Source organism: Erpetoichthys calabaricus, chromosome 17 (genome assembly GCF_900747795.2).
Source record: "Erpetoichthys calabaricus chromosome 17, fErpCal1.3, whole genome shotgun sequence".
Classification (NCBI taxonomy): Eukaryota; Metazoa; Chordata; class Cladistia; order Polypteriformes; family Polypteridae; genus Erpetoichthys; species Erpetoichthys calabaricus.
In genome coordinates, this window is record NC_041410.2 from 40,914,521 (window position 1) to 40,930,829 (window position 16,309).

At 38.4% G+C, this 16,309-nt stretch overlaps 1 protein-coding gene across 5 annotated transcripts in view; it reads right to left on the reverse strand.

The window, feature by feature from the left end:
* Nucleotides 1-16,309, reverse strand: part of polg (polymerase (DNA directed), gamma) — a 91,330-nt gene that overhangs the window by 27,859 nt on the left and 47,162 nt on the right. For all 5 annotated transcript variants that reach the window (XM_028823757.2, XM_028823754.2, XM_028823756.2 and 2 more), the window contains exons 10-12: nt 13,771-13,989; nt 7,944-8,058; nt 7,742-7,828 (exon numbers count right to left, since the gene is read on the reverse strand). In XM_028823757.2, coding sequence (XP_028679590.1) covers nt 7,742-7,828; nt 7,944-8,058; nt 13,771-13,989 — 421 coding nt within the window. The remainder of the gene's footprint in view (nt 1-7,741; nt 7,829-7,943; nt 8,059-13,770; nt 13,990-16,309) is intronic.

Below are 16,309 nucleotides of genomic sequence, written 5' to 3' on the forward strand. Positions count from 1 at the left end.
TTTTTTTTTGTTTTCTTCACCGTGGCCCTAATGCACTTCCGTAGGGCTATACCACAAATAGCATTATACAGTAAATGCAAGTTGCAGTTATTTTATTTATGTATATAGCTTAGCTTGAAGCAAGGTCCATATTAATGCAGTTTGCCTAAATGATGGTACAGTTGGTAAGGATGTCATCACAAAGTTGTACTTGTTTTATTTTATTTTAATTTGGTGAATACTGTGTAATGCACCCGGGCTTGAAGTCTTGAAGTAATAGTGCAGCTATCAGTAATAATACTATTATTTATTTTATTGTTATTATTTATTAGTTTAAATATTATGCAGTTTATTGATGGTAAAGTTGATGAAAAAGTCACTTTAACGTGTCAGTGGACAGAGATAGTTAACATTAACAAAGTGTAGTTGGTTCACAAAAAATATTTACTATTTATTACTTTTCTAAGACATGTTCAGTGCAATACAAGTTTTGACAAGCACCTCTGGATATTTTACTAAGTCTAAATGCCTCTTTGCATGGTTGAAAATATGTTGTCAAAATCATAGTTTAAGTTTTTGAAAAATTTGTTCAATAAAAAGGTTCTATATTTTGACTGCAACTGTCATGCAATGTGATTCCTTCTCTTCATTAGTGTCACCCCCTTGAAAACTATCACTTTATGGGGCCATGCAAACCTGTATTAATACTTGTGTGCACATTAAAATGTTTTTTTGTACAATGTACAATTCTCATAACAGTGGAATAGGTTATTCTTAGCCAGTCTACTGCAGTAATTGCAGTGGAAAATGTGGTTAACATTCACTCATGCATGGGGAAAAAAATACCGTCCAATACCGTGAAACCGGGATAATTTAGAAAAATACCGTGATATAGAATTTTGGTCATACCGCCCACCCCTACTGGAGAAACATAAATGTAAACCTATAAATGTCACTGGTTTTAACTTTATGTTTACTGTATTATTATTTTGTATTTTCTCCTCTCTTTAATTTTTGACAATGGAAATGCATAAAATCATTATGAACTGCTACTGTATAAAAAGGAAATTTATATTTTAACAGCAAAAAACTGTAGTGCGTTTAATGATTTAAAATGATTAAAACCTATAAGTGCATGTATATTGGTTTCAGGCAATGTTTGATTGCTAATGTCAATGAATTAATTGTGTGAAGAAAAAAAAAAAATATATATATATATATATATATGTATATATATCCTCTTTAATAAAATCACTGCGTGCGTCCAGGTGTCTGTGTCTTCTGGTGAAGTGCGCATGCGCGGGGCACGGTGCGATGCGCGATATTACTGTCAGAGAAAGTTACAGGCGTTTCATGGAAATACAAACCAGTATTACTGCGAGAGGAAATTAAAGGTACACAATACAGTGACGCATATTACAGCCACATACAAGCCAGTCTTACTGTCAGAGGAAATTAAAGGCATATTACCGACGCGCACGCCTGTATTACCGCCAGAGGAAATTAAAGGTATATTACTGACGTACAAGATAGCATTACTGTCACAGAAAATTAAAGACACACAATACACGGCGGCAGCCCACGAACAATGGTCAGCTCAGCAAGTAAACATCAACAAAAGAAAGGCTGAAAGAAAGAAAAATACGACCAACAAAAAGAATGAGGTCAAAGTCCCTTGCCATTTAATATAGACTGTTCCTACTAATGTTTATGCACTACTGTTCTAGCACCCGTTATTATAACGGGCTTAATGACAAGTATATACAGTGCATCCAGAAAGTATTCACAGCGCATCACTTTTTCCACATTTTGTTACGTTACAGCCTTATTCCAAAATGGATTAAATTCATTTTTTTCCTCACAATTCTACACACAACACCCCATAATGACAACGTGAAAAAAGTTTACTTGAGGTTTTTGCAAATTTATTAAAAATAAAAAAACTGAGAAATCACATGTACCTAAGTATTCAGAGCCTTTGCTCAATACTTTGTCGATGCACCATTGGCAGCAATTACAGCCTCAAGTCTTGTTGAATATGATGCCACAAGCTTGGCACACCTATCCTTGGCCAGTTTCGCCCATTCCTCTTTGCAGCACCTCTCAAGCTCCATCAGGTTGGATGGGAAGCGTCGGTGCACAGCTATTTTAAGATCTCTCCAGAGATGTTCAATCGGATTTAAGTCTGTGCTCTGGCTGGGCCACTCAAGGACATTCACAGAGTTGTCCTGAAGCCACTCCTTTGATATCTTGGCTGTGTGCTTAGGGTCGTTGTCCTGCTGAAAGACGAACCGTCGCCCCAGTCTGAGGTCAAGAGCGCTCTGGAGCAGGTTTTCATCCAGGATGTCTCTGTACATTGCTGCAGTCATCTTTCCCTTTATCCTGACTAGTCTCCCAGTTCCTGCCGCTGAAAAACATCCCCACAGCATGATGCTGCCACCACCATGCTTCACTGAAGGGATGGTGCCAGGTTTCCTCCAAACATGACGCCTGGCATTCACACCAAAGAGTTCAATCTTTGTCTCATCAGACCAGAGAATATTCTTTCTCATGGTCTGGGAGTCCTTCAGGTGCCTTTTGGCAAACTCCAGGCGGGCTGCCATGTGCCTTTTACTAAGGAGTGGCTTCCGTCTGGCCACTCTACCATACAGGCCTGATTGGTGGATTACTGCAGAGATGATTGTCCTTCTGGAAGGTTCTCCTCTCTCCACAGAGGACCTCTGGAGCTCTGACAGAGTAATCATTGGGTTCTTGGTCACCTCCCTGACTAAGGCCATTCTCCCCTGATTGCTCAGTTTAGATGGCCGGCCAGCTCTAGGAAGAGTCCTGGTGGTTTCAAACTTCTTCCACTTACAGATGATGGAGGCCACTGTGCTCATTGGGACCTTCAAAGCAGCAGAAATTTTTCTGCAACCTTCCCCAGATTTGTGCCTCGAGACAATCCTGTCTCGGAGGTCTACAGACAATTCCTTTGACTTCATGCTTGGTTTGTGCTCTGACATGAACTGTTAACTGTGGGACCTTATATAGACAGGTGTGTGCCTTTCCAAATCATGTCCAATCAACTGAATTTACCACAAGGTGGACTCCAATTAAGCTGCAGAAACATCTAAAGGATGATCAGGGGAAACAGGATGCACCTGAGCTCAATTTTGAGCTTCATGGCAAAGGCTGTGAATACTTATGTACATGTGCTTTCTCAATGTTTTTATTTTTAATAAATTTGCAAAAATCTCAAGTAAACTTTTTTCACGTTGTTATTATGAGGTGTTGTGTGTAGAAGTGTGTAGAGGAAAAAAATGAATTGAATCCATTTTGGAATAAGGCTGTAACATAACAAAATGTGGAAAAAGTGATGCGCTTTCCGGATGCACTGTATATAAAATACAGAGAGAGAGAGAGATAGAGAGACACATGGAGAGAAAAATGGTGAAAACTACTTTTATAAATTAAGGTTTGCTTCAGATAGGTAGGCGGCGAAGAATCGGTTGAGGGTGACTGGACACGACTCCACCAGATTGTCATCGAAAGTACCACACCTACAATCGGTTGAAGACGAGGCACATACCGAGAACGCTGGATAAAAGATAACACCTGGGACCTAATCGTTGCATGGCGCCGCTTGAAACAAGATCGCGATTGGGAGCCCCCAGGACCTGGTCTCACCATGGCAGAGGAGTGCTACCGAGCTGCCGATCGAATGGTCAAACGAAGCTGCTGCCAAGATAAGCGCAATTGGATTGAAAAGAAAGGACATGAGGCGCAAGAAGCCGCGGACAGGAACGACACTAAAACACTATACAGGATTGTCCGAGAGCTGAGTGGCACGGCCAGCGGGATAGGTGTACCAATCAAAGCAAAGGACGGTCACCTGTTGCTAACCACCGAAGCACAAGAAAAACGATGGGTCGAGCACTTCGCTGAGCTCCTGAACCAACCAGAACCCACATCAACATTCGCGGATGATCTCTTAACACCGGCAAAAGACCTTCCAGTCGAAGTTGGACCGATCACGTCAGCCGAAACCAAGTCGGTGATTGCAGCCCTCAAGACTGGTCGCGCACCCGGCATAGACGAAATCGCTCCCGAAATGTTAAAACATGCAGGACAACCATTTATAGACCGTCTTACATCTCTCCTTAACAGGTGCTGGGAAACAGCGACCATCCCAGAAGACTAGAGAAAAGGGGTCATCGTAAAAATTCCAAAGAAAGGGAATATCGCCGACTGCAACAACTGGTGCGGAATTACCCTGTAAGTGCTGTGCTCCATCCTGCTCAGACGCCTACGCCAAGCTGTTGACCACCAACTCCGCGAGGAACAAGCAGGGTTCCGCAACGGGAGATCCTGCTGCGAACAAATCTTTGTCCTACAGACAATCATCGAACAAAGTACCGAATTGCAGCAAAAAGTGTCTATAAACTTTATCGACTTTACTAAGGCCTTCAACAGTATTCACCGAGAGACATTATGGAAAATCGCCGCGCATCCCAGTGGAGTTCATCAACATTTTACGAAATATATACCACGAGTCGAGCTGCTACGTACGCACGGACTATGGCATATCCGAGGCTTTTCGGATCAATACGGGCGTGCGCCAAGGCTGCATCATTTCGCCATTTCTATTCCTGCTGGCACTTGACTTCGTCATGCGCCACGCCTTTGTACACGCCGACCATGGCCTTCAGTGTCGCGATGGGAGACCTACTCTATCTCTCTACTTGGCTCCACCCAACAATCCCTCCGCGATCTCACTGAACTACTACAACGTTAGGCGGCAAAAATCGGGCTCCGAATTAGTGAGGCCAAGAGCAAGGTCATGCGCATCGGCTATGCCCGTGCAAACATCCCGGTCTCCAGCGACCTGCCAGGGACAGCCAAAGGGCCAGATGTGGCCCAAGGGCTGTATAATGTCCAGGTCTACTTTAGTGCAACTCTCAATATACTATGCACAAAAAGCACCAGCTGACGACAACAGCACTAAGTCTCTCACACTATAAAATGGTAAATTTAACATTAAAAATTACTCAATCTAATATTTTTTGTTATGAAATATTTTTATTTTTTAATTTACAAAGTTATCATATGTTTGTTGTAACCCTACTCGATATATATGCTTGGCTAACATTAATTATTAAAAAGTTCTGGAGAGAAAGAGGTCTGTAATTTTAGCTTTTGCATTAGTTTCTGTAAATGAATCATAAGTTTGTTATTAAGGTAGGTACTGCTGTATCTTGACTTCATATAATTAACACACAAACACTATGACCACTTCAAAATAGCAAAAGTTTCAATTTTAGGAAAAACATTTCAGAAGTATGCTTATAACAACTACTGAATATATACATAACAGTAGAATATGTCTGTTTATAATGAAAAACAGTGCTATCACTGCATAAAAGAACATATCATTGATGCTCTACAGAAAACAAAAAATAGTCACCTATCATCATAAAGAGAATAAAAAAGTCTCTCCTGACACATCACATTAAGTAAAAAATCCATCAAACAATACACAATGACAGTCAAGAGTTTATTAAATATTACCAATATTATTACTAGTATAAATTCTGTTGTTGAACAATATTAATACATGATTTTTCTAATCATAGTACATTAGAACAATACCAGCCCTGACCACCTGTTGGTGTTGAGTTTTTTGATTTATTTGCATAAATTTCCATTATACTTTGCAGCATCACTCAAAATGCTTACAATAAGAACTCTCTTTATTTTTTTAGATTGAATAACTTCCAGAGGCCTCACGTATAAAACCTTGCTTAGATTCTATACGAAAATTTTGCTTATGATTGAAATGCAAAAACAGCATGCGTACAAAAAAAAAAAAAAAAAAAAAAAAAGGGATTTATAAAATCCCACAGCATGCGCTTTTAGTCACTCCATATTACCTACCGTCAGTAACCATATATGGCTTAAAATTGCAGTTTATGAATATCCCTGACCTAACCACCCTAGAAATTTGGCCATGTACCTGAACAATGTCTTAACTAGCAGACCACTGGAAAACACAGAAAACGAAACTTCAATGAATGTGAACACAAGGTAATACTGAGATTAGCTGGAGTTTAAGAGGCTGCAAACCCCCAATAAGTCAGATGCACTATATTACTAAATAAAAGACTCAACATTGCCTCAATTATTAAAAGATAGTCAACAAATTAAGATCGCAGTGACACCGCTGTAGCACTGCTGTCTCATACTAAGGAATCTGGATGTTGCACTCCATGTGTTCCATACATGGAGTTTGCACAAGGATCTGCGTGGGATTGCTACTGTTCCTCCCATAGTCAAAAGAAATGCAGGTTAGGTGAACTGGTGATGCTAAATTGCTCCCTGATGTGTGTGTGGATGTTCACCTGCAATAGGCTGGCAACCTGACCATGGGTTGTTCCTGCCCTCAACTATTGTTTACTGGGATGACTCAAGCTGTCCCTTGCCCTGGATAAACGAGTTTAGGGAATACGCGGATCAATGAATAGTATAATCTGTCCTGCCTGTAGCAGCTCTCATGTGCAAGTCACATAACCTTAAAACAGATTAGAGAAATACAGTGCATAATTTCTATTACAGGTTAGTTTAAGCTTTCTGAATTAAGTTTTGAAAGGTTATTTCAATTTGAAATATTGGTCTTTTGAAAGCACTATATAAATGTAAACAATTATTATTACCGGAACATCTGAAGATTATTTTTTTATCCAGCTTATCTGACCATCTAATCTTATCATTGCTCTGTATGGATTTATTTTTTGTTATTTTTTCATTATTATTTTTAACTTAATTTGATTTTCTTTTAACTTTTTCTTTGGATATCCTTTAAAGCACTTTGAAAAATGTTCTAAAGAAACACCAAAAGGTGCTCATGTCAGCAAGTATCCCAGGTCCTGCTTGCCTGTACAAATGATGGCGTGGCAGTTTGAGCAAATCTCCATCATAAGTCTAACATGCCCCTGAGACAAAATATTTAAAAAAATATATATGATATGTCTCTTTAATGAAGCAAATAAATAACAGAAAACGCTCCAAATTTCAAATGAAATAACTAAGTCACACCCGAATGTTATGCTATGCGTACATTTTATAACTTGTTAAAATAAGAAAGTGCTTATTTTGCTAAAAATAAAACACACTGACAAAAAACTTAAAAACATCATTTTTTTTAAGTATCATTAATGGCATTTGTGTCCTTTTTCAAAACAATGACTAACTTAAAAGCTGATTTAGATGTCTGTTCTCTTGGAGTTGTGTGTTGAATTACACCATATATTACAGAGACCAATATACAGAAACGCGATTACTCCAACTTCAGGGGTTTTCTCATTAAAACATATTAAAGTAACTGAAAATTTAGAAAATAAATGAATGTTTTATATGAAACATCTTTCACTATACAGTATATCAGTCATAATCAAATAATGAAGAGAAACATAACCAACATAAACAGCACAACGAGTGGGCAGTCTCCATAAATAAAGATGCATCGGTAAAACTCTTGCTTTCTGAATATTCCAAATTGACTTGGAAGGCATGAAAATGAGGCTAGTGTTACTAAAAGGATTAGAAAACAAAAGAAGTGCTCCAACTGTAAACCTGTACCATTTTCTCAGTACAATAAATGAAGAGCAAAGACTTCGGGAGAGACAATAAATTATACCCAATATAAATATCACAACAATCAAAATACTCTATGGAAGGTCTTGTGTGTAACTCTTCAGGAGGCAATACCTGGAAAGAATACACGTACCTTTGCATTCTTTCTTTTAGTATTTTTCTTCTCACTTTCATCTTCAACACTGGATTCCGCAGCTTCAGACTGACTCAGTTCCTCCATCTAGTGGCCAGAAGAATAAAGATACCAAATATTGCTTTCTCCTTATTAGAAAGCATTTCCCTTATGTTCCTTAATGAATATGATAAAAAAGGCAACATAAAGTACAGTCTCATACCTTCTGCCACAAGCCATCATCAGTCAGTAGAAACCCATTTAGTTGGGTGTGTAAACTCTCAGACTGATTCTTTTCTCTCAGACTAAGGTAATTGTTATAGAGTGCTTCAATCACACTGAAAAACCAAGCAGAAAAGTGATATGAGGTGAAATCTGTATCTTTTGAAAGTATTAATTAGAAATTGCAGAGAGCAAAGTGAAAAAATAAATCCCTAATGAATCAATGTTAACACATGAAATTAATGTAAAACAAATTAAATACTTTCTCATTTTTAACTTAATGCCCATTTTTATTGTACAGTAATCCCTCCTCCATCGTGGGGGTTGCGTTCCAGAGCCACCCGCGAAATAAGAAAATCTGCGAAGTAGAAACCATATGTTTATATGGTTATTTTTATATTGTCATGCTTGGGTCACAGATTTGCGCAGAACCACAGGAGGTTGTAGACAGACAGGAACGTTATTCAAACACTGCAAACAAACATTTGTCTCTTTTTCAAAAGTTTAAACTGTGCTTCATGACAAGACAGAGATGACAGTTCTGTCTCACAATTAAAAGAATGCAAACATATCTTCCTCTTCAACGGAGTGCGCGTCAGAGAGAGAAAAGCAAACAAATCAATAGGGCTGTTTTAAGTATGCGAAGCACCGCCGATACAAAGCTGTTGAAGGCGGCAGCTCACACCCCCTCCGTCAGGAGCAGGGAGAGAGAGAGAGCCAGAGAAAAACAAAGTCAAAAATCAATACGTGCCCTTTGAGCTTTTAAGTATGCGAAGCACAGTGCAGCATGTCGCTTCACGAAGCAGCTGCACACAGAAGGTAGCAACGTGAAGATAATCTTTCAGCATTTTTAGACGAGCGTCCCTATCGTCTAGGTGTGCGAACAGCCCCCCTGCTCACACCCCCCTACGTCAGCGCAAGAGAGAGAGAGAGAAAGTAAGTTGAGTAGCTTCTCAGCCATCTGCCAATAGCGTCCCTTGTATGAAATCAACTGGGCAAACCAACTGAGGAAGCATGTACCAGAAATTAAAAGACCCATTGTCCGCAGAAATCCGTGAACCAGCAAAAAATCCACGATATATATTTAAATATGCTTACATATAAAATCTGCGATAGAATGAAGCCGCGAAAGGCGAAGCGCGATATAGCGAGGGATCACTGTATTGTTATTGCAATTATTCACACTTCAATGCTAATAAAATTACTTCAAAAGTTTCCGAATAATCTACCTGATCAAATGAGGTTCAATATCATTAAATAATATAATCAACAAATAAAAATGTAAGGATTTTGGATTGATTAAACTTGGTAAGCATCATCATAATAATACATGTTATGTATATAGCGCCTTTTCCATACTCAAGGTGCTTCACAGAGTATCAGAAAGAAACAGCAGGTGTATATAACATTGGATGCAAATGTTTCCTGAATAGAACACTGAAACAGGTAGATACAGGATACACAAAGCATTAAATAGAATAAAAGACAATAAACCAGAGTAAAACGCTAAGTTGTTTATCAAAAGAATGAATTGAGTCTGCCGATCTGATTAATTTTGGGAGGTCATTCCAAAGTCTGGTTGCTATAGAGCTGAAGGCCCTGTCACCCATTGAGTGCCAGAATCAGAGAAACTCAGTGAGCAAACAGGAGCTTAATATTCTCTTTTTCTGAAGCATGCAAGTGTATTACTTATCCCATTTTATTATATCTTTGTAAAATGACAAAATAAGTTTATGTATAGTGAAAGAAAACAAGCAATTGTGTGTGTTTTTTTTAGGTATTATTATCTAGTTGTCTAAAGAACAAAGACAGCAATTTACATGTGGGTGTCAACATTCAATAAAGCCAATAATGGCGCATAGTGGTGACTTTCCGAGATGAATCCATGACCCTGGCCACAGGGTGGAAGACAAACAGAGAAGTGAAGTACACAGCCAAGGGGGAGCCCACTGCCTTGTTGTGTAAAAGTAATAATGAACTGGGAAGAAGAGGAAGAAGACACCGACTAAACAGAGTACTGCCAGTAATTTGGTCCCAGGCTGCTTACAGGCAAAAAGGAATGTAATTGTACTGTGTACATAAGGTAAACAATCTGAAATAAACTGATTACACTATATATTGAAGCATTGCCTTACATTTTTAAAAAAAGCCAGTGCCATTACCCTCCACATCATACATTGACATGTCATTTACACACATAATAAATGGCAAAAAACGTGCTATAGCCAAGCCACAATGAAACACAACAAAGTGCAGTTTTTTTCCTATAACGCATATGGAGTCTTTTTTTTCTTTTGCTCAAAAGAAGGTAAAAGGAGAACAACTGAAAATGCTATGCTTAAGTGAGTAAAAGTAATTAGTAACTTCATGTTTCCTGTTGGTTGACACTTATTCAAATACATTTTAAGATAAGGCAGATGTAACTTTAGAGTTTTGTGCCAATATGGCTTTGTGACTGAAACAATTTTAAAAGAACTTTGTATGAATCACCTTTGAATCATAGGAATAACAATACCAGATGCCACTATGTGTGCTGAGTTGCAGCAATCTGTGAGACTACTAAATTACTGTGTCCCTTGCTAAAATGCCCATGGCACTATTCCCCTACCACCCAGTGTACATAGGTACAGCAGCTAATTATTTGTAATAAACAAGCATCTCTCTACCCATATTGCCCCCACCCTAGCCAATGGTTAATGTTCTGAAATGACGCTGTTAACTTGTAAGACATTGCACAGCCCTAATTTGGGACCACATGTTGAGAAGTACAACTAGATTTTCATCTATCATCACTGAGGTGTCTGATTGCTCCAAGTCTCATTCTGCAGAAGGGCAATAGCCCCAAGCACATTGCAGAGATCATAAAGAACTTCAATAATAAGAACAAGGAGACCTGATCACAATATTATCAAGGCTGTCTAGGACAACCTGGAGAGACAGAAGCAACTAAGAAAGCCAAAGTGTGTAAAACAACTGTGGTAAGTTCTCCAAGACATTTGGAACAGCTGATTTTCTAATTAATGAGAACTGATGTTGTTTTAAATGCAAAGGATAATTAATTTTTACATTTACATTTATTTTTTTACATTTTTCTTCTCTTTACAGTAAAATGTTTTGAGATTTAGACAATGTTTACTTCATTTGTGTTAAAGCATCTTCACTTTTAAAGAATGTTAAATACATGTGTTGTTGAAAAAAAATGCTGAGAATGCTTTAAAAAATAATGCCATGAATAAATAATATTTATAAATCAAACTTACTAGAAAGTGCAGTAAACAAATACAGTAATCCCTCGCTATATCGCGCTTCGCCTTTCGCGGCTTCACTCTATCGCGGATTTTATATGTAAGCATATTTAAATATATATTGCGGATTTTTTGCTGGTTCGTGGATTTCTTTTAATTTCTGGTACATGCTTCCTCAGTTGGTTTGCCCAGTTGATTTCATACAAGGGACGCTATTGGTAGATGGCTGAGAAGCTACCCAACTTACTTTTCTCTCTCTCTCTCTCTTGCGCTGACTTTCTCTGATCCTGACGTAGGGGGTGTGAGCAGGGGGGCTGTTCGCACACCTAGACGATACGGACGCTCGTCTAAAAATGCTGAAAGATTATCTTCACGTTGCTACCTTCTGTGCAGCTGCTTCGTGAAGTGACATGCTGCACGGTGCTTCGCATACTTAAAAGCTCGAAGGGCATGTATTGATTTTTGCTTGTTTGTTTTTCTCTGTCTCTCTCTCTCTCTCTCTTTCTCTGCTCCTGACGGAGGGGGTGTGAGCTGCCGCCTTCAACAGCTTTGTGCCGCGGTGCTTCGCATACTTAAAAGCCAAATAGCCCTATTGATTTGTTTGCTTTCCTCTGTCTTTTTGACAGTCTGTGCTCCTGACGCGCACTCCTTTGAAGAGGAAGATATGTTTTCATTCTTTTAATTGTGAGACGGAACTGTCATCTCTGTCTTGTCATGGAGCACAGTTTAAACTTTTGAAAAAGAGACAAATGTTTGTTTGCAGTGTTTGAATAACGTTCCTGTCTCTCTACAACCTCCTGTGTTTCTGCGCAAATCTGTGACCCAAGCATGACAATATAAAAATAACCATATAAACATATGGTTTCTACTTCGCGGATTTTCTTATTTCGCGGGTGGCTCTGGAACGCAACCCCCGCGATGGAGGAGGGATTACTGTATGCAAAAAAATAACATTTGGTATGACAATTCTTCTGCATTAAAAACAGCAGAAATTCTCTAAGGCACACTTGCATGTCATTTCTGAAGGTACTCATGAGGTCAGTTGTTCAAGCCTTTTGTTCCACCCCAGATTCTGGCTGTCTTACTTTCTTCTGTCTCTGCAAGTATTCCCTTGATATTGAGGAAACCAGGGATCTGTTAGACCTATGCAATCTGCTGCAGAATTCCCTAATCCTCTTTTCATTGCAGAACATTTTTTATGTTTTGGCCTAATGTTGGAATGTCCAAGCAGAAAACTTTTTTTCAGTCTTGTGTGCAAAAGAAATCAAAAACTCAGCAACAGTGAATCCAACAGCACATCAACCATGACTGAAAGATGTAGCTCTCATTCTGAGTCAAAAGGAGGGAGGGTAGGGTGGAAAAGACAAAGTTCCAGACTAGTTGGCTATCAGACTTCAACTGGATTTTATCTAGTGTGGAGGAAGACATGACAATATGGAAGTACTGCTGCAGAAGCCTAGTTTAGCCAGTAAAACAGGTTTTGTGGTAGGATCATACCATTTGAAACATGAAAATCTAACACCACACTCCCAACAGCAAATGGCATGTAGCAGACTGCAACAGTCTGTTGGCAGAAGGCAAATGTGTCACAGAATCTGTGTTGGTAAAAGGTTTCCAGACACAAAAAAGAATAGTGATGCAAAAAGAAATTAACTTTCAGTTAAAATGAACTCAACATATTAAATAGCAAAGGGAGAACTTAGTTTCACACAAATGAAACCACTTACTTTGCTGCAAAAGGAAACTAGCCTGGACATTTCAACAACGTATGACAACTAATTTCAAAAATTACTGCAGATTTTAAAAAAACAAAAAAAAAAACCAACAAATTAGTCATAATGGTGCAAGAAATTCTTAGTGGAATATTGTGGTAGTCAGATATTTACATGATGCTTTGCCAGTAAAACATCTCTTTCATAGAAACTGAAAAAAATCTTAAATTACATGTTTAAATTCTGAAGTGTGTGTTTAGTCTGATTCTGAATACATAAGACAAATTGAGAGTTTAGTTAATTTGTTTTTAAGGAAAGTGTGTGTGTGTGTGTGTGTGTGTGCGTGCGTGCGTGTGTGTGTCTGCATTGCACAACCATAGCCAGAAGTGCTACTAAGTGTTTTATTTCTATTTATTTTCAATGTATTATTATATAAATGCATAAAAACCTTTATTTTATTTAAAATATCTACAGGCAGCTCATTAAAAAAAAATTCTGAAAATTTTTACAAATGTGTTTATTTGGTGAAAAGTTCCATTTCATGAACTTGGTGTTTAATTTCAAATTATTTTTTTGTATACAATCCAACTAATCGATTAATCGACAAAATAATTGTTAGTTGCAGTTCTAATCTTATTGATCAACATATATATATATACACACACATACACATATATTACAGAACCATCTACATACATACAGTACATTACATATAATATACACACACACACCCATTTACAGACACACATGGTATATGTTAATCCTTTTAACTAAATTTTTAGATTGAAGCAATCCATACTTTCATTTGTCAAAGCAGTTCACCTTAACCAAAAGGAAAAATGTAGCCTAAATTAAGACCCATTATACATACCCATATGGGCACAATGGCCCCTCTGTGTTCATCTCTTGCAGGTTGTCTTGCCGTCCTGGGACAAGGTAACCCCAGCCATGTTTGTCCGAGTAATGAAGAGGAAACCCATCCCAGGTCAGAGCCATTAGTTTAGGTGTCACTCGCATCTGAAGACTTATGAGACCTGGTCCAGGAGCCCAGTTAGAATCAGACAAGTTGGCACAGAGTTTCCGGTACCAACTGCAGAGACAGAAAAGCATAATAAACTCATATTCAGAGGTTTACTGTACATCAGTACCAAGAAACTAGCGAAGTGAAGAAACCTTTAAATAATTCAGAATTTTTTAACTTCCCAGTTCTTTTTTTACTTTAAATCTTTTTTAGAATGTGCCCTTGCAGCATAACCCCCAACCTTAGTGATTTTGACTTTAATGTTAACACTCCCTGCGGTGGGCTGGCACCCTGCCTGGGATTGGTTCCTGCCTTGTGTGTGCCCTGTGTTGGCTGGGATTGGCTACAGCAGACCCCCGTGACCCTGTGTTCGGATTCAGCGGGTTGGAAAATGGATGGATGGATGTTAACACTCCCTAAAGTCTTTGTGGCTATATATATGAGACAGGTGCGCAGGGGTGACCGTTGCAGTGAGATGCAATATGGTTTGTACCTCGTGTCATCGTAAGTATCAGTCGTCCCAGGCGAACATTGCCATGGGTGTATCGGCTACAGGAATGTGTTCAGCACCACGATCAGCTAGGGACCGATCAGCTGATCCCAGTACCTTACTTTTGTTTTCGATCTCCATCTCCAGATCACTTGCATCAAAATCGGAGTCCGGCAACATATCATACATACTGCATCGCTCGGTCCACAGAAACGTTCACTTGCCACGCCAACTTGAAAATTTATATTTTACACAATTTTATATAAATTATTGTCTCGCTTTCAACATCATAACTTCGAAAAATCTAAGTTGAACCATCATAAGTAGGGGACTACCTGTACTGACTGATAATAGAGATAACAGAAAACGGATTATACACATATTCATTGTACATTTCTTATTAGTATGGTATGTTTTTACTACCATTACTTAAAATTGTTTATTATTTTAATAACTATTACATACCTATGGCTGTGTGAAGCCTGTGCCCAAAGCACTGGTACTCCAAAGTATGTTTGCGGCTAAGGTGGTGCAGCAAATTGCTCGTGTTGCCGCCTCTGGTGACAACTTTAGCTTGACAGCATTTGCAGTAAATAGTTGTTTGGTCCACATCTGACCTTTTAAAACCAAAGTATCTCCAGACAACAGACACGGCTTCTTTTCTCAGCAAAAGGTCTTCTGTCATCATGTTCAACTTTATCGTCTGCTACAGCTTCAGTTTCAAAAAGTTCTCTGTCCATTTTCACTGCTCAATACCTCCACTAACGCATGTACTCTGTTCAAGATTATTATAGTTAACGAAAACTAAAATCAAAACAAACTATTATTAAAAAAACATTTTTGTAAACTGATATAAAATAATTAACAAAACTGAAATGAAAAACTAAAACTAAACGAAACTATTAAAGTAGCTGGAAAGACTAACTGAAATAAAATAATAATTTACTAAAATATTTTTAGTTTTCGTTGTTGAATGAATATTCTTGCCGTTAGTCTTTAACCCTTGTAAGTTTTAACTCTAAAACAGAAAGTCATCCACCACGAGCCGCCCGCACATTTTCATCCAGTGAGCGGCGGCTGGTGACGGAGAGCGACTGTTCACACAGCATTTGCGGTGACAGAGCAAGCTGAGTGCAGGTGCGTAAAGAAATAAGTGTGTCAGAAATAGAAAGCAATTTGCGTGCTACCTTTCCTTGTGCTTGTCAAGACGTAATTCAAACGGCTGAAATCAGAATGTGCTGGTCATCAAAACGTTTACCATATGGACAGAAAAATCACGAGTGAGTAACGTTTCAGTTTATTTCTCAGGCGTCTGGTTTTTGTTGACAGCAATTCACCTGCCACTTCGCACAGGAGAAATTGTTTTTACTTTCTCATATACGAAAGTATAGTAATCATGAAAAAATTCGGCCTCGATATTTTGATGAATCTTGACATTATAGACTAACCAGTGTCCAACAATTCTGTTTTTTGGAATTGTGTGTGTGCGCGCGTGTGTATGCGTGTGTGTGTCTGTTTGTGTGTAAACACGATAACTCAAAAACGCAACTAGATAGATGGATGAAATTCGGCATGTGGTTGTTACACCACAATTATAGATCTGTATTACCTTTTGGGCCAAATCGATCACCCAGAAGTGGTACTTCACCTGAACACATACTCTTTTTTTTTTTTTTATTTATACAGCTACAGAGTCCGATTTATTCAACTTTACTTTTATAATAATTGCTCAATATATTATTCATTTGATTTGTTGTTGATGGTTCCTTAATGTTGATAATTTAAAAATATAATCATTGTCTTGCGGTTTACTCCTCAAATATCCATCCCCATATCTGAGTATACAAGAAAGTTGAGGGAGAGCACTCCTTGTTTTTGAAAATAAAATGGCACTGATCG